This window comes from Protopterus annectens, chromosome 12.part0 (genome assembly GCF_019279795.1).
Source record: "Protopterus annectens isolate FY-2018-M chromosome 12.part0, PAN1.0, whole genome shotgun sequence".
Lineage (NCBI taxonomy): Eukaryota > Metazoa > Chordata > Ceratodontiformes > Protopteridae > Protopterus > Protopterus annectens.
In genome coordinates, this window is record NC_056746.1 from 634,975,948 (window position 1) to 635,001,541 (window position 25,594).

The 25,594-nt window shown below is 39.0% G+C and overlaps 1 protein-coding gene across 3 annotated transcripts in view; it reads left to right on the plus strand.

Annotated features, from left to right (window-relative positions):
* MICALL2 (MICAL like 2) overlaps positions 1-25,594 on the plus strand; it is a 976,695-nt gene that overhangs the window by 928,323 nt on the left and 22,778 nt on the right. For all 3 annotated transcript variants that reach the window (XM_044089760.1, XM_044089761.1, XM_044089762.1), the window contains one exon: positions 10,695-10,741. In XM_044089760.1, coding sequence (XP_043945695.1) covers positions 10,695-10,741 — 47 coding nt within the window. The remainder of the gene's footprint in view (positions 1-10,694; positions 10,742-25,594) is intronic.

Below are 25,594 nucleotides of genomic sequence, written 5' to 3' on the forward strand. Positions count from 1 at the left end.
TTAATACTCTTAACATATACTGGAAGAATCACGCAGATAAAAATAAGCAAAAAGGTTTATTTTACATGCATGGAGACATGCTACAAAGTACATGGTATGTCAGCAGTCTAATTTCTGTACACTTCACATGGGTTTTTATACCCTTCTCAGCACGTACACAGTAACTGGTTACCAGACAAGGAATTTCAGTCAAGGCTATAAATTCACATACTGGAGTCTTAGATGGTCAGAGGTCAGTCACAAGATAAGCTTGTGCCTGGACCAAGGTAACATCTGTGCATTCCTCTTTGGTCAGCAAATTCTTTACAAGAAAAACAGCTTATTTTAACTTGCTTCTTTGCTTGCAATGCAATTTCACATTTTAACCCTTACTATACGTGATACAAAGATGTTGAACACAAAGATTCTTACTACACTTTATGTTCAGGATGTAGTGCTTTTTATTGATTTAAGGGGTGGCAATATGAAAAACAGAGTGGAAAGGAAAGAATTATTGTGGAAGCTTAGATTAGCTGAGATTGGAAGCTGACGGCCCCCAGGTTTAAAGGAATCTATTAATATAAAATTTTTTAGCAGATTGTAGATAACCATGACATTTTATTAAATAGTTGTTAATGTATATTTATGCATTAATTAATGTGAAAGAACTGTTTTGGTTGATTGTATTAAGTTAATCGGCTTGTCTGTTAAGTTTGTGGGTGGGGCATGATTTTAAGCTATTTAAATGTATTGATTGTTTTCTATTTGTATTTCTAAAGAAGTCTTTCAGGACGAAAGCGTTGAGTAAAGGTGTTTTACGCTAATTTTTGAGTCATGTCATCCATGGTTGTTCCAGTGTTTCTTGGTTTATTTGTTGTTTTACACTGATGGTCTTTTTATTTGTAACTATAGAAAGCTATTGATCCTCCCTGCCAATAGACCATTGGCTGTACCTCCCGCCCATGAAGTCTTGAATGATGAGTTTGCTGACATATGTTTGCAGCCTGATTCCCTTCCTCCTGATCTCTTCTATAGAATTTTTTTTAGAACCCAGTGTCAGATATTGCTCTGGTGTCTACAGAATCCTCCAAGGGAATCATCTTTGCATGCTTGCTAAGTGGTAGGGAGAGTAGACTCATTAACTGATGCGGCAGTAAAATATACACCTCAGCCAGCCTGGCCATGACAGCTCTGTAATGCCAATTGTATATGCTCAAATACATTGAGTAAGTGCAGGAACAAATAAAGAACAAGGTAGAGGGGATACAGCAACATCCAGAAAGTGTGCAATGTAGGCCTCCAGGTGACCAGACACCCACTAAAATGTGGCGATGATGCACAGGATGCATCATGCAGGGAGGCTGCTAAGGGATCCATGATGAGGAGACATGTCAGGCTGAGGACTCAACCACTGTCAGACCATGTTAAAGCAGAACTCCTAGATGTACCATTGGACAAGTAGTGTTTCTTTAGACCACTAGCGAAGGGGATGTTTGGTAGACTAGACAAAAAAGAGAAACATATGAAGTCTATTAAAGAATTCTACCCTTCCCCTACCTCTAGGTATAACAGAAACTATCCCAGTAAGTCTTAGCCCTTTCTGCTTGAAGCTGGAAAAAAAAATCAATCACCGGGAGAGGTGGAAAGGTCTGAGTATTAAAGAAGGTGATAAAACAGTCAGTGTTCCAGACCAGGGGGGTGTTTAAGGACCCAGCCACTCCCCCTCTCTTCCCTCAAAATCTACCCCAACCCCAGCTCCCCATCCCTACAGGAAGGAAGACTTGCCTCAATCTCTAGTGATTAGCTCACACAATACAAATGGGTACTGTAGATTATCAAAAAGGGCTATTCCCTTCAGTTTTGGAAATCCACCCCCCCCCTCCATATTCTCACACCTCCAAAACAACAAAGGGGACTGATTCCTCCTCTTTTACATGACCTGCTTCAAAGCTCAATCCAACCAGTTCCTAGAGGAGAGACAGGCACAGAGTTCTACTTACACGTCTTCCTAGTCCCACAAGCAGGAAGTCCGGATAAAGAGATGAAAAGTCAGCAAGCAAAGGAGAGTAGTAGTGCTGAAACTGAATTCATCCTCAAGTCTTGGTGAGTACCTTTGTGAGGTGGAACCTGTTTTTTTCACAAAATTTCACCAAGGCGACACTAATATATTGTCTGTATTTGTATAGCATATGTCATGGACAGAAGTAGGTCAAAAATTAAGAGAGATAGCTGGGTGCACAAGACCCAGGATAAAAAAGTGCCCAATCCTGATATGCGCACTGGTGCCAGGACTGGAAAAAATGACAGTGTAGAATCTCCAAAATACAGAAATATTCCTACAGTGGGGCCAGGCCAGGCCCAGCCCAGGGGAAGGATCCCCCCCAATTGTAGAAGGAAGTAGCAGTCCACAGAAATCACAAAAATTGATAGGCCAAAGAAGAGCCATAAAGACAATAGAGTGAACTATTGAGGATAAGAAAGAAATAATGTATTGCTACTATTATGCAAAACACAGAATTTCCAGACACAAGATATACAAAAAGATTAAGAGGTAAGTTAGAGGAAAGAAAAATACTTCTGCAAGAAAATCTGTCCGAAGCTTCAAATAAAAATTTGGGGTCATTAAATACAACAGATTTTTGAAAAACAGTGTTTAGACCAAGAAACTTTGATATGTTTGGAAAAAGAAGCACCTGAGGAAGTGTGAAAATATAAACAACAAAACCTAGATATTTTGGAAAGCATAAAAAAGAAATATGGACATGGGAAAGAAAGAGAGATTTGATATGGTACAATATTTATGCAAAGGTGAAAGCCAAATTAATCAACATAAAGAAGTCAGCCTGAAAGATATTCGAAGAAAAATATAGGGAAAGGCATCCAGATATGGAAAATTTCACAATAAATAAAATAGTGTCACAAAGAGGGAATGTAGAAAAGAAGATTAGTAAAGTAGAAGTTAAAAAATAGAAGCTGAAGTTATGGAATGCCTGCGAAGTGAAGGATTTGATGTAGAAGGTCTAACACAGGTTACATAACAGCATGATAAACGAGTCCCCAAAGTAAGGAGAAACAGGAAGATCAGGAGACATCTGAAGAAGAAATATGGACATGGGAAAGAAAAAGATATTTAATATGATGTAATATCTATGCAAAGGAGAAAGCAAAACTAATCAATACAAAAAGAGCAGCACCAAAGATATTTGAAGAGAAGTACAGGCAAATGAATCCAGACATGGAAAACTTTACCATACAAAAAATAAGAAGACAAAGAGGAAAAGTAGAAAAGGAGATCGATAATGGAGAAGTTAAAAAATAGAAACTGAGGTCATGAAGAGTACCTCCAAAGTGAAGTACTCAATGTAGAAAATCTAATTCAGAAAGCATCACAACAGGACAGAGCAATGGAAGTCCAAATTAAGGGGAAATCAGTGCAATTGGAAGCAATTGGTCAGGTGCCATACGAAGATATTTTGGAGCCTTCCCCAAAAAACCTTTATAAACATCCACTTGAAGCTGGACAGCAAAGAAAGGAACAGGAAACTATGGAAACTGATGCAGTTAATGTTGAGGAGTGATAGGCCAGTGAGTTCTCATATGAGAGAGCAACGGATGGCACAGGATGAAATTGAAGAGAATGTGCCACAGGAAAATGTAAGAGAACTTTCTATAGAATGCCCGCAGGAAATGGAAAACAAAAAAATGTGCCCCCAGTTTAGAAGAAACCGAGCTAAGAGAAGAGTTGCTTGACTTAATAAGAGATACATAGACATATTAAGATCAATGAAAGAAATAGACTGCAGAAGGTCAATAAAACCCAAAAAGTCAAAAGTTTGATAAAGCAAATGAACACTGTAATTAGGGCTGTCCATAGAGATTCATGCAATATAACAGAAGTAAACAGGATCCATTACTGTACAGAGAAATTGAATACCATCATGGAAGTATCGAACAGAGAAAACCATAAAGCAACTAAGACGAGAAGTGTCACTATTAGAAGAGTATAGAAGAGGGAACAGATAAAAAAAAATACTCAGAGAGATAGACATGATAAAAGCAATGTGCAATGTTAGAACAGATCAGGATCTGTCATGCACTATCATAAATAGACTAAAAATCTCAGCACAGGTGGAAAAATTTAGAAGATACATAGACAAATGTAAAGGAAAAGTATAAAATAAGCAATTTATTGATGACCCAAAAAGGTTTTATAGAGAATTGGGAAATAAGGTAAAAGGAATTGAAAAACCACCAAAAAAAGAAGAAATAGATACATTTTGGAGAAATATCTATGAAGATCCTGTGGAACATAACAAAGATGCTAAATGGATAGAAAAAGTAAAAGAAAGAATAAGAAGTTTAAAGGTACAGGATATGAAATGGGATGAAGTAACAACCAGAGAGATTGAAACAAAGTTAAGAAAAGTCTTTAATTGGAAAACCCCAGGACCAGATGGAGTACCTAACTTCTGGTTAAAAGTATTAACATATTTGCACGAATGGCAGATACACCCTACACTAATTGATTACATTACATTGACCATGAAACAGTGGCAGACCACTTTGCAATTAAGCCATGATAAAGGACAACTTATTATTCCGGGGATATTCCAGGGTAACTCTCTGTCACCACTGCTATTCTGCCTTGCCCTTAATCCGTTAAACTGTCTACTTAACAGCTTAGGTCATAGCTATAGTCTGGCTCATAGAAAACAACAAAGTGCGAAGACTTTTCATCTTCTCTTTGTCGATGATTTGAAACTGTATAGCTCATCAGATGAGGAACTGAAAGCACAAGTTGTCAAAACTTTTTCAGATGATATAAGAATGTCATTTGGTCTTGATAAATGTGCAAAAGCAACCTTTAAAGCAGAAAAACTGCAGCACCAAGAAGACATCAGTTTGAGACAAGAATGTGATAGAACTTGAACAAGAGGGAGTATATAAATATTTGGGAATTGATCGATAATCAATGATAAAACATGAACAAGTGTGAATAAAATGTAGCAAGGAGTACTTCAGAAGACTTAAATTAATCTTGAAAACAGCTTTGACATCTAGGAACAAAATCCAAACTATAAACCAGTTTGCTCTTTCTGTCCTAACTTACAGTTTTGGAGTGATTGACTGGCCCCAAAATATGCTGGATAGATTAGATAGGAAAATAGGAAGGATGCTTCTTGCTTACCAAATGATTTATAAAAAATCATTGTATACCAAGATTATATATTCCCCATTCTGAAAGAGAGATGGGCCTCCCTGAAATTGATTACATGTGTAGAACTGCAGTTATGGGACTGCACACATATCTGCTGACCTCACAAGACCCAAATGTCATGAAAGTTTTTAAACATGAGGAGAATAAATCTAAGATGACTTCCCTGCTTAGGCTAGCAGAAGCATATTGGCATCAAGCAGGAATGGAATTCAACCCAGAAGCAGATAAAAGTCAGGCAGCAACTGAATGTGCCAAAAAAACAAAAGAAAGAATATGAGGTGAAGGACCAAATGAGATGGCAAGAAATGTGGAAAAAGCATAAATATAGTTGCAAGTATAGAAAACTTCTGGAAGAACCTCATGTTGATCAGGAACAAATGCAGGAATGGTTAAGGAGAGGTGAATTTAAACCAAGAGATGAAAGGTTAATATTGGTGGCCCAAAATAGTGGGCTACTTACACGCTGGTTTACAAAGTCCATTGAACATGTGGGAGAAACAGACAAATGTAGGTTTTGTAAAACAGAATTGGAAACAGTTGCACACCTTGTTGCTGGTTGTAACATACTAATGGCAGAAGGACTGTGTACTGCAAGGCATAATAATGTGTCAAGACTGTTGCACTGGGGGTTGTGCAAACATGGTATTGAAGTGGCTGAAAAACACTGGAAACATGAACCACAAAGCATCATAGAAAATGATGAAGACTACATCACATTGTGTCACCCATTACCAACAGTTCTAAAGACAGATGCTAGAAAACCAGATATAGTTGTCCAGGAAAAGAAGACAAAAATAGCATTGATCATTGAAATTATGCCCAGTGACTACAGTGTCCTGCGTACAGAGAGACGCATAACTCATAAAATATCAGGATTTGCAAGCAGAAATTAGATCAATGTGGAAGAAAGATACCCAGATAGTTCCAATAGTAGTAGGAGCAATGGGTCTTATAAAAAAGTGTCTACAATCCTATTTAAATACGCTACCAATACATGTAACTCCATATGAATTGCAGGAGTCATTACTGGGCACACTGCGGGTGCTGCGAAGAGCACTTTTGGCTGACATCAAAGAGTGAAACAATACTAATTTCATGAACTTTAGTCTTACTTTGACTTAGGAATGGGGCCCATTTTCTTCATGGTATTAGAATCCCAAAAGATTTGGAGAAATTAAAAAAAGATGGAAGAAAACTGGAGACCCCCTCTGGATCTCTCAAGACTCAACAAATTCTTGGTTGTACCAAAATTCAAAATGCTGACTTCAACAGCTTTTGCTCCTCATTATTCCAGGGGCCTGGATGGTGAATCTAGATTAAAAGGACACCTACCTTCATGTTCCTATTTTGCAGAAACACAGAATATTCCTGCACTTCCAGGCAGGGGGTGTTATAGTACCAAGCTTGTGTCTTACCATTTGGATTATCTACTGTACCCAGACTATTTTCAGAACAAGAGGGGTCCATATTTATCCATGCATGGATGATTGCCTGATTTAAGCTACAGCAGTAACAGGATTTCTGATAGCCATGCAAGTCACCATAGATTACTTTCCGGAGGTAGGACTAAACCTTGTTTGTTTGTGTTTTTCAGCTTTTCCCGGTTAGGGGTCACCACAGTGGAACTCCGGTCCGCTAATGATTGGTAGTGGATTTTTACGTACCGGGTTAGCAGCCCTGACGCACAACCTTCAACGAAGGCATGCCCCATTCACGTATGTCTCCACACAGAAGACGCTCTAGCTGAGAATTGAACGGGACAACGTCTTGCTGTGAGGCGACAACGCTACCGCAGTACCACCACCACAGTACAAGTTAGGTAGGACTAAACCTTAATATCCAGAATTCACAGCTCACTCCCAGCAGCAGAACTACCTATCTGGGGCAGATCTAGATTCAATCCAACAGAAAGCCTTCCTGACAGAGGACAAGGTTTCATTCCTCTAGCAGTGCCTCATGAACTTGCACTGCGAGGGAATTTTCAAGGGCCCTGAGATGCACAGCTGCTTGCATCCTGATAGTTCCATTTGCAAAACTGCACATGAGAAAACTGCAGTAGTTCCAAAAATCTGCTGATCACAACACCAGCACTCCCTAGAAACAAGAATCCATCGCCTACCTTGCCTGAACAAATAAATCATATGGTGGGAGGAGAGTCAAAGCCAGCTCCAAGATCCCCTTTTCATCTTCCAAAAACTGTTCAAACTTTAGGTGCAGACAGCTTGGATCTGGCCTGAAGAGTACACCTGGGACAATTTAGTATTCAAGGGATGGATGATTGGCTATTGATTCTGTCCAGACAGTCCTTTTCACAGGGATGAACAACTACACAAAAGGAGAGTAAAATATCAAAAAAACAACAGCCAGTGACTATAAAAAAACTGTTTATCAAACCTCCAGAGCTTCAGCAAAGCCTTTAAGGAGTACTTTTCGCAGGACATGCTATTTACACTGAACGATGCTAGGAAACAAAACACCAGGAAGTAAATTGAAGAGGTTTTCTGTCTGGTGAAAAGCTAATGGTATTCTACCTGCAGAAGCTAGATTGGAACAGATGCTAGAATACCTCTCTTCTATACAAAGGATGACTGTCTTGTTTTAGTCCTAAGAAGCATGCTTCAGCTATATCTGCCTGTCTTTCGATGTTCCTTCTGGCATATGCTTCCCACCATATGAAGTAATTCCTAAAAAGGGGTTTTGCATTTTTGCCCACCCAGATGTGAACCTGCACCTTCCTGGAACCCAAATTATATGCTGGAAAAACTAATACAGCCATTTGAGATAGTAGCTTCAATACTCCTCAAACTGCTTTCAAACTGCTTACATAGAAAACAGCCCTGCTGCTGACACTTACCTCTCCCAAGTATATCTCTGAGTTACAAGCCTTGATATGCAAAGAACTCTTCCTCATCTTTCATACAGATAGAGTTATGTTGAGAACTAACCCCTCCTTCTTGTCCATGGTGGTATCAAAAGTTTCCTTAAACTACACTTGTTTATTTCCCTGTATTCTTTTGTAACTCAAAGAACAAGAATGAGAGAATGCTATATTTTCTAGATGTACAGAGGCAGCTACGATTCTACTAACACAAGGCAAAATTTCCTAACAGTAGGGAAAGAGACCATTTCAAAACTGACTGCTAAATATATTTCCTTTTCTTAGTCTCAGCATTGTGAACAGATTCCTGGCAGAGTCACAGGCCACACATAAAGAGAAAAACTCACCACCATAGCATTTTTGAAAGGGACCCCTACAGAGGCTGTAGAAGCAGCAAGTTGGTCCTCTGTACAGACCTTCACCAAATACTACCATCTTGGTGTCATATCCTAAGCTAAAGCTGGGTTCACCTTTGCTGTGCTGTCCCTGGACCACAACTCTTTCCAGTCTCCCCAAAAAATAAACTTTGGAGAGCTTCCCAGGACTCAGTATTACAACATTGACTGTGATAGAGTTGTGTAGATAATGTTCCATAATTTTAGATGTTTGAGTAGATCAGTGTGGCAGTACCTTTTTCTCCCTCCTACCCCCCTTTTCTTCTGCCCTGGGAATACTACTTATTTTCTCACCTCTCTTTGCCCTAGACTGTCAGTAAGGTCAGTGGGGCAGTTCATGTTCCACCTGAGGAACATCAGACTTTGGTACCTTGGACAAGAAAGTCCACAAGATGGCACAAGCCAGTGAACCTTTATACCACTGACGTCCTGATGTCAGATAATAATGGATGTCTCCTGGCTGGGGAATGGTGAAAGACACTGATATTTGGGCTGGCCATAGGCTTCTGTGTGGCAGGAAGTTCCAAGACTCAGTGCTGCAATATTGATCTACTCGAATCTCTTCAATTATTGTTAGTTATCAACAGAACTGTACTTTTTTGAAATGCATTTAACAGTTAGTAGAGTCAGGTCTTTCTCATAAACTTTGAGTAACTCTGTTGAGACTGTAAAATCCTAAGCATTTTTTTTCTGCATTTTGCTTAACGTATTTATCATGTTTGTTAAGAACCAAAAAAATGTCCACAGTTAAATGTGAATATTGCAGGCAAAGTTGAATGACCATTTCAACTTTAGTAAAGTCATTGTGGCAAATCGTGCATCTCCAGGACAGTGTTTGTCAGGATTTATGGATAATTAAAACTCTGTTCTTTACTTCTCAGCTTTAGGGATAACGTTAAGATGTATAAATAAATGAATCTTCTTTACCTTCTTTTCTGTTATCTTGGCATCAGGGTCTAGATGTATAAGTGACTAAACTGCCATATCTCCACATCTGTCACTTATCTCTTTCTTTAATCTTGGGGGGCATTAGGATTTATGATCATAATCTGTAATGCTTTGTGGAGATTACATTTAGGGATGGCAGTAACTTAAGCCGTTACGTATATGTCACTCTTCTTGATGCTAAATCAGAATGACTGCACAATGGTGCCCATTTAATTGATAACATTTTGGGTTATGTCAGAATGTCACCTTACATTGAGGTGTTTGGATAATTTGGCTTTTCTCAGTTACTCTGTCCTCAGGGTTACAGTAAAATAGTTGGGTAACTGAAAGACGTGCTCCGTGTTGGAGTCTTAGAGTTACTCTTACCGTATTATGGGTGGCTGCTTCTTCAGTTTTGTTTTCCTTTTGAGTGTTGTGTCAAGTTAAAAGGTTAAGTGAATTCCTGTGCTTAACCTTTCTTTGGAGTTACCGTGCGTACTTTTTGTTCATCCTTCCTAACTCCAGATTAACTCTATTCTGATTGCTTGTTAGTACTACAGTTATGAAAGAAAGACAGAAATATGCATATGGTTTATATTTCACCTTCCCTACTGAATTACTAGATTTTTACTTAACTCTGTTACATATTCCCATACTTGGGTTAGGGCCATAGAGGATATGCCAAATAAGGAACGATATCAAACACTTTCAATGTACTCCAATGAAAAAGAAGACCTTGATGGGGAAGCATATTGCAGACAAGAGAATTCAACAATGGGTAACCATGTTGTTAAAAAAGATACATTGGAGGAGAAGTGAACACATCTGGTGGCAGTTTGCTGTGTGTTGGATTAGAGTTCTAGATGCACTACTTTGAGACATGATAGGGCCCTAGAAAGGATTCATAGAGGGATGTGGTGAAATGTAAGTCAGCTAACTCAAGAAGACCTAAGAAGTCTAATAGAAGTGGAAGCAGGGGTGGATGATGGGCAGCTGTACCGGAACTGGGTGCATCACTTGAAGTGACTCTCTGGATCTTTATCTTGTCGAGCTGTATTGGCATGATCCAACCTCCGTTTTACTTTCCCTTTCCTGCCCAGGTCTGTGTGTATATGATTCAGTCTATATGACTGTCTAACCTCTCTCATTTTATGCCCTTGTTCTAAATTTCAGTTTCTTAGAGCAGTTTTGAGAGGCAGCTTCTAACCAGCCGATGCATTGATATCTGAAACTGATCTTGGAAATGACAAATCTGAACCACAGTTATTAATAACCTTGAACTGTTCTGTTTTCACAGGGAGGAAGAAGAAGATAGAGTGATAAAGCAGATGATTCAAAATCTTGGTAAGCGATATAGTTTTCGTTAATGCTACAAACAGTATAACAAGTGTTTGAAATACAAGTAAGAACTAGTTCTTGACTTGATGTCTGCCGTTCCATCCAGGTGCCTACCTCTGTGTACCCTGCCACACCATAGGCTGCAGTAACTTTGTCTTGCTCTGCAATGCCACAGACTAACAAAATATACTATATCAAACCTTTGTTTTTCATACCAAACAATTCCATGTTTCGCGCCACATCCTGATCTGCTGCACAGTTCTGTATACTTGAATTCCTTCTTCATTTATGCCATACTTTATTAATATATACTAAGCCGTACTTTGCTGTTGCATACCCTACTATTTATTACAATGCCAGCTCATACCCTGACTTGCAGAATAGTATATGACCCTTCAGCATTCTGTTCCACAGTACCAGTTATTCTTAAGCTATGCCTTACACTACCATATGCACAGTTTTTATTGTAGTTGAAAGATCTTTAGTCTGTACCATGCAGAACATGTCACTCAACATGTATTGTACTTAATGTCATAAACAAAGGATTGTTGGTAGTCCGTGCTGAGTGCTGTTGACTGAAAAATGAGAGTTTTGTACATTATAATAAGGTAGGATTGGAACTTTTTTTATACTGTAGATTTGTACTACCCAAGTTTCAGCACAACACTGAGACTTTCAGCTATATGAGAATATGTACAATAGGAACCTTAAGAGATACATTGTTATTACAATGAACCTTAGCAGATACATTATTACAATGAATGTTCATTATTTGGATTCCATTCCAGTTTATACTGCTCCAAAGATAATCTTTAGTCTGTACCTGGGAAAGTCATTTCACGATCGCTTACAGGTCTTACCTAGCGTTTTTAGTAAAAGATTTTCAACTGTCCATTTCTGGTGCTGGAATATTTGCTAAGTGTGTTTGTGATTTGATCCTTTTATCTTTTATTATTTTATTTCCATACTAATCCTGAGGTAAGAGACAGAAAGCTTTGCTGCTACATAAGCTTGCTGCTCGTGTGTGGTACTGCTGTCTAATGATATTAATAGTCCAGTGCTACTACTTTTACTAGAAGATTCTTTGTACTTCAGCTAGTACTACTACATAAATATGGCTTAATTCATTCCTAATGTTGTTTCTTAAATCTTTGAAATTGTAGTTGGTACTTACTTGAATGATGCTTTACTGCTACACAATTAAGGCTGCTGTACGTAGTACAAACAGAAGAACAGAGGGGGGTATAGACTGAAATGGAAATGATGATGATGCAGCAAGTGGACATTTCAAGTGGTCAAGACAAATGTTTTGGATGCAAGCCCTAAGAAGTAGATAAATAGGAGACATTTAATAGCAACTGAAGGAAGTTAGTTAAGGAAAGGTGTTGGGAACAAATAGCCTCCTGCTTGGAGGAGTGAGAGAGTGGGAGGAAGCTGTACAATTTTTGGGAGTACAGACAAGAGATAAGTTCCTGGATCAAGTAATAAAGAGTAGAATATAGACAAAGAAAAAGAGAAAGAAGAGTCGTAGGTGAATGGCCAGTCTTTGTGGACTTTTTGGTAGAAGCAAGAACAGAGAAGACTGTTAAAAAGGAATAATGAGTAACTCATAAAATTATGTACCTTAGTTATAAAAATCAGTCCGAAGAACAAAGGAAGTATTGAGAAAAATACATCATGGACAAATTACAAGGGATTAGTGTGGGGGTATAAAGAGCCCCTGAGTATCTGAGAAAGTTCAAATAATTTAAGATCTCTACATGGTAACACTTGCGTAATTAATTTTATACTTAAGTAAATTACCAAGGATTTTCCCCCAGGTGGAGAGTAGATGTTGGACATGTATAGAGAATGAGATGAAACTGCGAGTATGTTTTCTGTGTGTATTTAAAGTTAGCAGAGTTTAAAGATGAAAATGCACTTTGGCAAATTTGACATTTGTTTACCAGGAAGGTCCGACTGGTTTAGTAGCCCATTTTCAGTGGAGGCCTGGGGAGAAAAGCTCTACATGTAGACAGTACAAGTATAACAACAGTACAGCTTTAAGTTAAACAATCTGAGACAGGTACAGTCCTTACAACAGTTCCAGGATCAACAATAAAGAGACATCAGTTTGTTTTTACAGATATAACTTACACAGACACATACTAGAAATGTATAAAATTAGTTAAAAGTCAACGATCACCCTTAAAGTAAAATGCTAGGTGAGCAGTTTGAAGTAATAAAAGACGCTGTTAAGTTGGAGTCAGGGGAGCTGAAATATCAAGAGATTGCCAAGCATTATCCAGTTTAGCCATGTTAACAGCAACATGAGAAAGTGGAATTAAGTATTAAGCCAACACTGAAATATCTGTAGAATATTGTCAAGGAAATAAAGCAGTCAGAGGAATGAAAGTTAAATAAGGGAGTGAATAAGTTGCTTATTTTTAAATGGAATGAGTGGAATCCAGTCTACAAAATGTTAGTCAAGGTGATGATGGAGAAAAGATTTTTTGAGGGAAATTGATAAAAGGATACAAAATAAGAGAGAAGTGAATATGACAAATGGCGAATAGAAAAGGGTAAATATTTTAGAAATGCAAATAACTGTATGACTCGGATTGTCATTTTCATGTTGGTACATGAATAAATGAGTCTTCATGGGTTCTATTTAAGCAGCTTTATTCTATACAAACACATCACTGTAAAGCTTATTTGACTATGTAAGTTATATACAAACTAACTGCTGTGGTCATACATGCTTACACACTGGCTGCTTCTTCAAAATGGCACTAGGGATTACATGTATCTGGAATTTATACATGCACGCACAGGCTTGCATGCTTCTTAAAGACATAGCACACACATGCTACACTCTGATTTACATCTGCCCTCTTTGAGAAATAGATCATGCAATTTGTCATGAGATATTTAGCAGGCAGAAATCACAAATAATCTAGAGACATGCATTATAAAATAGTAAGTACACATGTATATACAATCAAGTCCACGTTGCTGTGTATTTCACACAAGACTTAGAAACTCGTCCATATTGTGTGATATAAAATCAGTTTTAGCAACTGGAACAGTCACTGCGAAAAGGGTTGACCTGTGGAATGTTTGAATTACTCTCAGAAACAGAATCAGATTTTTGAACACATACTAGTCTGGAAACAATGTCTAACTCAGTCTTTGATTTAGAGTCTGCATCACAGATACAATGTTGTGATTGCAAAGTGATGATTCTGATACAGGAAGAAGATGTCTGCAATTCCTCCTATACTGTACACCCTTGGAGCTTACCCAATAAGATCTTAGCTCGGCACAGATGCCTGTTATCTATCCTATTCAATCAAAACCTTTCATTGGTTGGATTCATATTGTCTCTCCTTCCCTCAACGAACAAAGTAATCTGCTTGATCTGTCATAACTACATTTCTGGATGTTACGCTTCTTCAACAATTGAGCATTGATGGTTTTATTGTTCTTAGAGTTAAGCTTCAACAAACTTGATGAACTAGGTAGCATAGTTCTAGTTTGTCTAGAAAGTAGTCTTTGAGCAGGTGAGCCAGGAATATCATCACAAGGGATATTTCTCAGATTAACTAAATTGAAAAATACATCGGTATTGTCACACTTTGACTTTTCAAGTAATTGCTTTGTACTCTGTACTGCATGTTGGATTGAGGATATTCAGGACTACTAGTGACTTGTACAAAGTCGCATTCTCCCTGAAGTTTCTGAAACAACTGGCTAGTAAATTGAGTACCGTTGTCAGAATAAAATTTGTGAGGTCTTCCATGAACTGAAAAATGACGTTTAAGCTTAGTGATAACATCTATTGAGGTTAAGTTGGTAGCAGTTCAATCTCAAATTAGTTTGAGTAAGAGTCTACCAAAACCAAATAGTGTTGATTATTCCATTCAAAAATATCAGTTGCAACAGTCGACCAAGGCAGTTCAGGTATTGGACTTAGCTGAAGTGGTTCCTTTTGCAAATGTGTTCTGGTACTATTACATATCGAACATGAAGAAAGAACACTGTCAATGTCTTTTGATAATGAAGGCCAAAATACTAGTTCTTTTGCCCTTCTCTTAGTGGATAATAAATCTGGGTGGCCACGATGCAAAATCTGAATATATTTGTTGCAATGAAGCAGGAACAACAATTTTAGGATCTTTGAAAATAATATCATCTTCCATCAGCAATTTATCTCTGTAGGAAAATATGATTGCACCTCAGGTGATCACTAGATTGTTTTGACGGCCATCCAACATTGATGTAGTGATAGAGATTTTGTGAAATGTGATCAGTCATAGTGTGATCTCTCAACTCATCAAGTCTAGTGGTGGAAAAATTACTCACTGACATTATATCAAAGTCAAAATTTTCAGCATCAAGCTGTTCTGTTGTACTTCTAGGCAATCTGGATAAAGTATCAGCCAGATAAAGCAATTTACCTTTAGTGTAGACCATTTTGATATTGTACTTTTGCAATCTGAGCATCGTTATTTGTAATCTCACCGGAGCAGAATGCATTGGTTTGTTTAGAATAGTAACTAGAGGCTGATGATCAGTTTTGATTTAAATAGCTTGACCATAAATATAATTGTGAATCTTGGAGCATGCAAAAGCTATTGCTAGGAGCTCTTTGTCAATTTGAGCATAATGCATCTCAGTTTGAGTAAGTGTCCTAGATGCATAGGTTACTGGTCTGCTCTCTTATAGAATAACTGCACCAAGGCTAAAATTAGAAGCATCACAAGTTAGGACAACTGGTTTATTCAAATGATAGTACCTTAACCTGGTGGGGGTGTCAACATGTTCTGCTTAAGGTCATCAAATGCCTTCTGCTAATGTTGTAACCATGACCATACAACATTTTTTTCATGTTAGCTCTCTCAACAGTGCTGTCAACTCACTGAAATCCGGTATAAACTCGCCCAAATAGTTGACCATGCCCCCAAAACGCTGTAAACTCTGCACATTATCTGGTGCTGACATCTCTAAAATAGCTGTTTGTTTGTTAGGGTCAGGTTTTAAGCCTGTACTTGTAAACACATGTCCTAAGTAGGTTACTTCTGGATGTCTGAATTTGCACTTCAGAGGACTGAGCATCAAATTTACTTCACGTGCTCTATCTAGAATTTTCTTGAGGTTTCTATCATGCTTTGCCATTGCCTCTGACTAGTAGATTACCTTACTATTATGGCACAGGGATAACCTGAAATGATTTGTTCTATTGCACGCTAAAAGACTTTACTTGCAGAATTTATTCAAAATGGCATCCTTAAAAATCAGTATAATGGGGTACTAAAAGTAGTTAGAAATGAGGATTTGCAGTCAAGCATCACTTGCCAAAATGAACTCTTTGCATCCAAAACAGAAAATGCATTGACATTTGGTATTAGATTTGCAACCTCCTCAACTGTGTGCATTGGATGATATGGCCTGTTTAATACTTTATTCAAGTCCCTAGGGTCAATGCATATTCTGATTTCATCTGAGCCTTTCTTGTGAGTGGTTACCATGGATGACACCCATTCATTTGGTTCTCTGTATGGACAAGTTACAAATTGCTGAATCATCTTATCCAACTGAGCTTTAACTTTATCTTGCATAGCTATTGGAACTCTTCTTGCTAGTCTGACCACTGGAGTGACCTCGAGGTCTAATTTCATAGAATACACAACTGGAAGCTTGCCCAACTTGTCATCAAAAACATCAGCATACTCTGAGAAAATGGCGTCTGCAAAACTGGAACTTGGAACTGTACTCACATGATGAACTTCTTTAGCAAAAGAAAAAAGATTAATTTTCAAGCTATCTTTGAGACCTAGTAAATATCGCACTGGTCTTGGACTACGTAGAATAATAAGTTATAACAGTTCTCAGCAAAATAACATGGAAGTATTACTGAACCTTCATTTTGAATTTCTTCACCTCCATGCGCAACAAATCTCGCACTGCTGGTTACATTGAGTTGCTCATTGGTTCTCACTTTTGCAAATGTATCTGCTGATATAACATTGCACTTTAATCCAATGTCTACCTTGAGCTCTGTGGATTTCCCATTGATCCGAATTGTGCAAAATACTTCACTCCTTGTCAATAAGTTTACTGCGTCAACTCTTTCTCCCAGCACTGATACTCCATCTACATAGAAAGCTGATTGTTTTGGCTGTACTTGACCAACTTGTTTTCTTGTATGACCTGTCTTTACAACTGTGTGAGGCTTACTTGGTTTGCAAAACTTTTGAAAGTGGTTCCATTTATTACACTTACGGCACCGCTGACCATACGCTAAACATTTCTCTCTTTTAGACTCATGGTTTGCACCACAATTTTGACAGTTAACAATCAAGCTAGACTTGGGTTTTGCTGACTCACAGTTGTACGGCACTGAGATGGTGGTGGAGCTTGCACTTCTCCTGGAACTTTCTGGAAAACTCAGCAACTTCTTTGGAATTCCTATGATTGCCCTTTGCTTAGGCCTGTTTGTGCTTGCCATGTGTTGCATACTGTCTGTTTGCTCTGGAGTTTACTGAAGCCATGCTTTTGTCATTTGTAAGCAAGTTCATGTGCCTTTCTGTCACCTCATGGATCTGACAAATCTCTATTGCTTTGCTTAATGTCAAATCACTGTCACAAAGCAAAATTTTCCTCACTGCAGCACTATTAATACCACATACAAGTCTATCCTTTATCAGCTCATCTTTCAAGTCACCAAACCAACATGTGTTGGCCTTGTTCCTCAAGTCAGTTGTATAAACTGCAAATGTTTTTCCTAGCTTCTGATTTCTTGTGTAAAACAAATAACTCTCTAATGTAATATTCATCTGGGAGTTGAACATTTCTCTGAACTTACTCTTTAAACCCTCTGGATTCAGCTTGCACAACAATATGGCAGTCTGCACCTTAACCTTCATACACTGCTGGTGCATATAGAAATGATCGCTATTTTGCTATAGCCTCAAATCTTGCTAGATTTAGCAAAATAAATGGCCTTGTGCATGAATCCCTATCTGCATAAGCTGCTTGTATAAAAATATCATACTCCTGTTCAAATATTCTGTAGTTCTTTGCAATATTTTGGTCAAACACAAGCGGTTGTGGTTTTCAAAATCCATCTGCCATATTAATACATACCAGTGAAGGGTCTTGCAAATGTGTACAAATATACACACACACATATAAGTGCATAAGTAATTGGCATGAACACTCAACTTGACTAATGCACTTCATACCTACACTTTCTTTCCTTGTGCTTATCAGTATTGTGCAAATGAATAACCACGTAGTGCTTTCAATTAGCTGGACTTTGCAAAATAAACCTCTCTGTGTTCTCGATGCTTTATTGCACTTTGCGAAATACCTTTTCAGATTTTCTTAATGCTTCACTGTGCTTTACGAAATAGCTTTTTAAGTTTCTCATTGCTTTATTGTACTTTGTGAAATAACTTTTTAGCTTTCTTGATGCTTTACGAAACTCAGCGGAATAGCTTTTCAACTTATTTACTGATTTATGGAGCTTAAGGGAATACTTTCTTGGACTCTGCGATGCTTTTATGAAATTTTCGATAAGTAAAGGCAGACATGCTAAAATCATCAGCTTTCGGAATTTGATAATGGCTAAAATGCTGAAGTAGTTGCTTGGAAATTTATCAATTAAGGCAGGCATGGAACAGTCATGCATTAGCACTTATTAAAGTTGTCGCTTTAAGGAACATTTAAGAATTTTGCAGTGCAACTGAGCAATTCATGAGCACTGTAATACTCTTGTAATCTTTTGTAAGAAGCACCTTTCTTTAATACAAGAAACTTGTTAAGCAATTACACAGAGGGCATAATCAAGATTTTGGTCACCCAAATTCAATGTCTTTTGAGGTATGTGCACTTTGTAAATGACTAGGTGCAATACGCTGAAATGTTCCCAAAATGGTGGCAACTTACCAGGCAACTCTTTACTGTACAAGAAGCACTTTTCAATGGTGGCACTTTGCGAACAGCCACACCCAGCGCAAGAACTTTTCTTCAAACAACCATGCTTCACTTGAATTACACAAGATAGTTGCACTCTACACACACTGAACTCTTTGAAATACAGGCACAGTAATAAGCACACACTGTAAGGACTTTTACACAGTCTGAAATACTTTGAATGACTTTAATTACTATTTTGATACCAAACAAAGTTATAGTTGTGCAAACACAGCACTTTGCCCAACGTAGCAGTCACCTTTATTTATTTTTTATCTACTGTACCTCTTTTCTTTTCTTATTATTATTCTTTGTGCTCATTTAAACCATTTTCCTTTTTTATGCCCAGAGTACTTTCTTTTGTGCTCGTTTTACTCTAAACACGCTCAGTTATGCTTTAAACATGCTCATTTTGTACTTTAACATGCTCCTTTTATCCATAACATGCTCATTTTGTACTTTAAACACATTTGTTTTGTCAAACACTTTTATCTTAAACATTTTCTTTAGTTAACAAACTTTTTGTGCTTTCTGCTTGTCTGATAATGCAGTTTATGCCCTTGTAATGCTTTGTCATACCTCCTTGCATCGAGAAAATAATTTGTGTTGCTTTTCATTACCTTTAATTCCTTCTGGTTATGTTTGCACTGTTTTCTCTTGGTTTTACCTTCGCTGTTGCCTTTACATCTCATGACTCCAAATGTTTTGTTCTTTTCCATCCTGGTTCTGACATCATGTCACTTTCGTGTTGGAACATGAATAAACGAGACTTCGTGGGTTCTGTTTAAGCAGCTTTATTCTATACAAACACATTACTGTAATGCTTATTTGACTATGACTAGGTAAGTTATATGCAAACTAACTGCTGTGATCATACATGCTTACACACTGGCTGCTTCTTCATAATGGTAGTAGGGATTGCACATGTCTGGAATTTACACATGTACACACACCCTTGCAGGCTTATTAAAGACGTAGCACACAAGCTACACGCTGATCTACAGTGATGATGTGAGATATTGCCAGCTGTGTCAGGAGAAGTAGGGCAGTGGATGTGTAACATATGCCAGCATAGCCAGCTGGAGTTTTATAAAGAATTATATGTAATTTGTATATTAAACTGATTTGTACAGGTGCTTGTGTTAAAAATGTATTTATAAAGTTGCTTGTGTTAAAAAAATTTACGAACAGTGTGTACTGCTGGACAGAAAAGAAGTACACCTGTATGTCAGACTGCATTGTAACTGTTGAAATGAATATATTTTAACAGAGGATACTGGAAGAGAAGAAATTAATCTCAGTCCTGCTAACTTTGAAAAATACTCAAAATTAAATTACCTGGTTTAGGCCATTAAGATTGTATCTCACAGTTCTGACTGCAGCCAGAGGCAAAATGCCTGTGAAAACCAGGACTAGGAATGCTACTGTATTGTCCTTAGGGGTGAACTAATTGCTACCCTGGAAAGGTGGAAGTTTTTGAAATGGTTTTACAGCTTCCAGATGCTGTAACATGTCATAGCAAAGCTCTGTGTGTGTATTATGACACATATGTGCTAGATTCTGGTTCATTTTCTAGTAAAGAGGGTAGTGTGGGAAACAGAGACAGATGACCAGTTGTATGTGATGTCATTCTGTAATCCAGTAATCCAGCACTGAACAATGCTTTAATACTAGATGAGACAGAAGTCTCAGGGCAGTCTGTTTTTGAAACCTAACAAAGAAGGACCACTCATCCGTTTCATCTTGCCTTGCTCAGTTTTATATTCCCACCACTAGAAAAGCTTACAGTACTCTCCCCTATTTTTATACTTGTATCTACTATGTGGGTACCTGGTTAACACATCCTCTCCATAGTGAGCACTTGAATACTGTGTTCAGTGTTATTGCTTATCTCTTTGGACAAATTCTATTTTGCTTATGCAGTATGCGCTTGTTTTTAACCTTCTAATTTTTTATGTTTTCATTTTTGGAGTCTTGGTACTATCCTGTAGTTTGAATTATCATGTGTAATGTAAATATTTTTGAGTGGAATTTTAATTTTAATATGAAATTTATTTGTAATCTGGAGTTTTTCTCCTCGGAGCTCCAGTGAAAATGGGCTACTTGCTCAGTTGGACCAAACTGGTTAACAAATGTCAATAAATAAAAAAATAAATAAATAGTAAGTGAACTAGGGGACAGTAATTCTTTACATCAGTTAAGAAAATATAGTGAGATTAGTTAAGTATTGTTTTTCTGTATCTGTGTGAACCTTTCCCCATCTGTGTTATTTTTAAGGGTTTATATTATAACATTGAAGTCTCAAAATTTTGAATGCTACAATAGCAAAACCACTACATCAAAAGCAGAAAATGACGAAGACACGGAACATTGAAATCTTGCCTAGGGCAAGATTTTGGTGGGCCGTTCCACAGCTTCGCTATTTCCTCCACTGTGATGCGATAGTTACGGACCTTAGGGATAGGGAGCGGGTTGAGGTAAGTGGATAGGTAGTACTGTATGTATGGTTTAGTGCAGGGTTACAGGTAGGGTTTTGTAAAGTGTATGTGTGTGTATTATTTAGTTTGTTTATAGGTTCATAGGTTCATAGGTAGGTACTAGGCTATTGGCCCTAGGGCCTATACAAGCCTAGCCAAAGGTACCCTGGCTTTCGCCACCCAAGAAAATTATTTTCCTGTGCCACTGTCGAGCAGAGCCACAGAAGTGATCCCCGGGGTGAATTTCCTGTCTCCCATCCAATCATCAAGATTTTTCTTGAACAGTGCTAATGAGGAGCTTTGTTTGATATAGATAGGTAGTTTGTTCCAGAGTACGGGAAGTCTCTGGGGCAGGAATCTATCCCTCCAGCATGTTCTGTTTATTGTGGTGATGAGGTTTAGGTCCCTAGAGTGTGTAGCTCGTAGGGTTTGGGATTTCTTTAAGTGGAGCATGTCTAAAAGCTCTGGGTTTGACATAGCTTTGTGTGTTAGGCAGAGATCGCCTCTGAGTAGGCGATATGCAACGGAGTAAAGCTGCAGTTTTTTGAGACGGTCTGCATAGAGCATCTCTTTGAGGCCAGTAATCCTCTTTGTGAGGTATTTCTGTGGCCTTTCCAGTTGTTGTAGATGTCTTGTGAGGTACATACCAAAAGGGGCATTGTACTCTATGATGGGTCTAATCATAAACAATGACCTCTTTTTTCCTGGATGAGAAACCTTTTGTGATGAGGTATGCCACATAGAAGGATTTCCTGACTACTGTGGTGATGTGATTATCAAAGGAGAGACTACTGTCCACCTGTGTCCCAAGGTCTCTTATCACACTTTTGGTGTTAAGTAGACTACCACCTATGTGGTAGTTCATGGGTACTGAGTTTTTACCAAAAAGAATGACAATGCACTTTTTGGCATTGAGCTTGAGGCCATGGCTTTGACACCAGGCATCTGTCTCAGCAAGGCCCTTTTGTAGGATGTCCACATCTTTTGGAGTTTTGATTATGGCTCCTAGTTTGCAGTCATCTGCAAACTTCATTAGCCAAAGACCTTCTGTGTTGGCCTGTACTTCAGAGAAGTAGATACCAAACAGGAGAGGACCCAGGACTGAACCCTGTGATACTCCACTTGTCACTGGTCTGAAGCTGGATTTGGAGTCTGCTACTTTCACAGTGTGGGTTCTGTCAATGAGCCAGTTGGTGACCCATCTTGTGACGTAGGGATTTATACCTAGTTTAGTGAGTTTATCTATAATTCCAGAGTGGGGGGTGGTGTCAGAAGCCTTGGCGAGATCTAGATAGGTTGTGTGAACCACCTTACCCTCATCTACGGCTTTGGTGACTGCTTCAAAGAAGTCTGTCAGGTTTAGGAGACATGATCTGCCTTTTACAGACCTGAACTGGGTAGGGTCCTGAGTTTGGAGATTACCAATGTCATTGTTTATAAGTTCCATGATGATACGCTCCATAGCCTTGCAGACAAGGCTCGTTAGGCTAATGGGGTGGTAGTTTCCAGGGTCTGTGGTGGCTCCCCCTTTGTGGAGTGGGATAACTGTTGCTGTGTGCCATTCAGTGGGCACATAGCCTGAGGTGAGGCTGTGATTGAACATGGTACTTAGGTGGGGTGCCAGTTCGTTCTGTAGTTCATGTAGAACACAGTCTGGGATGTCGTCATGTCCCATGGATGCTGTGTTCTTGGCTTTGGATAGTTTGTTTTTTACCTGTGCAGCCGTGATTACAGGAACTTTGCATTCTTCTGGTATAGAGATGGGCCCTTTAGGGGATGACAGAGGGGTAAAGTTAGCACTGAACCTATCTGCCAGGATGTTGGCAGTATCCGTTGGTTCTGTATATTTAGTGCCATTGTGCTGTAACTCAGAGCAGATCTGAGTGCTGCCATCGAGATTCTTGACATAGCTATAGAATGCTTTGTGGTTGTCTTTAGAGTCAGTGGCGATTTTGTTTTCATAACTAGCTTTGGAGGAGTTTATGAGGGATCTCAGCTTCTTACTGAAGCTGACCAGGGAGTTTCTCCACTCATGGGATTTTACTCTTTTTTGTAAGTTTCTTTCTTCTGTTGTAGAGTTTGTTTATGGCAGGGGACCACCAGATTGGCTTCCTTTTTTTGGAGGATAGCATCTTGGTTCTGTTAGGGATTGCATGATCCATGCACTCATGTAAGTGCTTATAAAGTGAATTTGTGTAGGATTCAGCAGTCATACCTCTATTGTCCGTCAGCATGGGTGTCGTGAAGTTTGCCACTTCTGTCTTAAGAAGTGTGAAGTTGGCTTTGGAGAAATTTTTTACTGTGGTTTCCCTAATGGGGGGTGGGAGGGATGTGGATGTCTAGGGTGATTAGCTTATGGTCGGATCTGACCAACGAGGAATTGACCTCTGGTGTGGAGCACCGGTTGCCCATGTTGGTAATACCAGGTCTAGGATATTGCTGCCCCTGGTGGGGGTGTGGATAAGTTGATCCATGGCATTGGAATTTATGAATTCCAAAAAACGTTGAGCACAAGAGTTGGTACATGAGTAGTTTTCCCAGTTAATGGTAGGGTAGTTGAAATCGCCCATTATTAGGGTGTTAGGTTGTACCCTAATATTTTCCAGTGTATTAAGAAATGAAGAGTGGGAATCCTGGGTCATGGTGGGGGATCTGTAGCAACGTACAATTTGGATTGCGGTCTTGCCCAGAGTTAGTTGCACTTGGATAATCTCGGATGCATTATGCTGAGCAACTAGCCTGGAGGTGTGGATATCCTTAATGATAATGGACACACCTCCGCCTTTAGTGTTTCGGTCCAGGTTAGGTGGCCGAAGGGTGTGGTATGAATTATAGCTTGGTAATTCAGAGGTACTCTCTGGAGCCTTGAACCAGGTCTCTGTCACTGCACAGATGTCGATGTTCTCCATTTTAAGGAGTGCCTCAAGAGAGTGTATTTTGAGGTTTAGACTTCTAGCATTGAGTAGCAATACCCTCAGATTCTTCTTTCCTGTACCTGTTAGGGTGGTGAATTTGTCATTTGAACCTTGCCTAAAAAAGGCACTATAGGGGTGGCTAGAGCCTTAGCCAGTATCCGGAATCCCAGGGGTGACTGATGCAGGCCATCTCTGGCAAAGCATCGTGGCTTGATGATCATGTCATCCCAGGCAGACAGATACTGGATCCCCTTAGAATGACACCAGAAGCTTAGCCAATTGTTGAAGTCAGTCATTTTGTCCTTGTACTGTGGTATCATTCTGGGTGATGGCAGGATGCTACTCAGGGCTAGGGTCATACCTGCCTGGGCTACAAGATCAGACAACTCCTCCATGTCCCTTTTCATGTAGTCCAAGGAGGTACGTCTCAGGTCATTCACACCAACATGGACAATGACAGAGCCATATTTGTACTTGTTGTGGAGTGACCTGAGTGCATGAGTTATGTGGCGGATCCTGGCACCCGACAGGCAGCTGACAGTAACTTTCTCCTTGTTTAGCCTGGTGAGTGGAACATCAGTGTGCCTGACTATAGAGTCACCTATGACTAGAGTGTTGGGTACGTTGTTATGCCTTAATGGCTGAGGTTGAGTGGCACACTGAGTTTGTGGGCTATGTGTCTTTTGGGTTGTGTTGGGGGGTGAAGGTTGCTTTTGTTTCTGCTTTGGAGGTCCCTGTTGCTTGGGCTGGTTTTTAATGAAAGCCTCCGTGAATGTAGGTGTGTGTTTTGTGTTTCTATGTGTGTGTTTTGGTGGTGTAGGTTTTGAGGGACTATGTGCTGAGTGTGGTGTGGTGCAAGTGTTTACCTTCTCCTCTTGACTGTCTAGTCCAGTCTTGGGTGAAGAGAGCTTTGCTTCCAGTTTGGCTATATAAGTGCATCTCTCACAGGTTGTAGTGTTGGGTGGTAGGAGGAGAGGGTTGTCTGTGTACATGAGGCAATTACTGCATTGCCCCAAGATGCCCAGATTCATCAGGTAGACAGGAGAAAACACCGGGGGCTGACCCATAGACATGCCTGGATAGGTGCTTATTTGTTAAGTACTAGAAACTGTTTTCCTCTAGACAGTGAGGAAAGTTGAGTGCTGTAGTAATTTGTAGCTTATTTAGTGCTTACAATAAGTTCTGAACACGTGCTGAAACAAAAAACTGGCTAGTTCTAAGAAACAAAATTAAGCTAGAAGGCTTCCCTCCAACACAGAAAGGCTTGGGCCCTAGAAGCCTACAAATAGTCCTGGACACAGGAAATCTATATCCAGGCTAGACTACCCACAGGAAAGCTGGGTAACAAGCTTAGAAAAAGTTTTTTTTTTTTTTTTTTTTTTTAGTGGAAAGAGAGAAAGGAGTAACAGAAACTAAGCTGATTGGCCTTCTCAAATGTTCTGCCTGTACTGGGTAGAATGAGGTAATGACACTAAACTAGGAGGAGGATCCCAGATCAAATTTACACT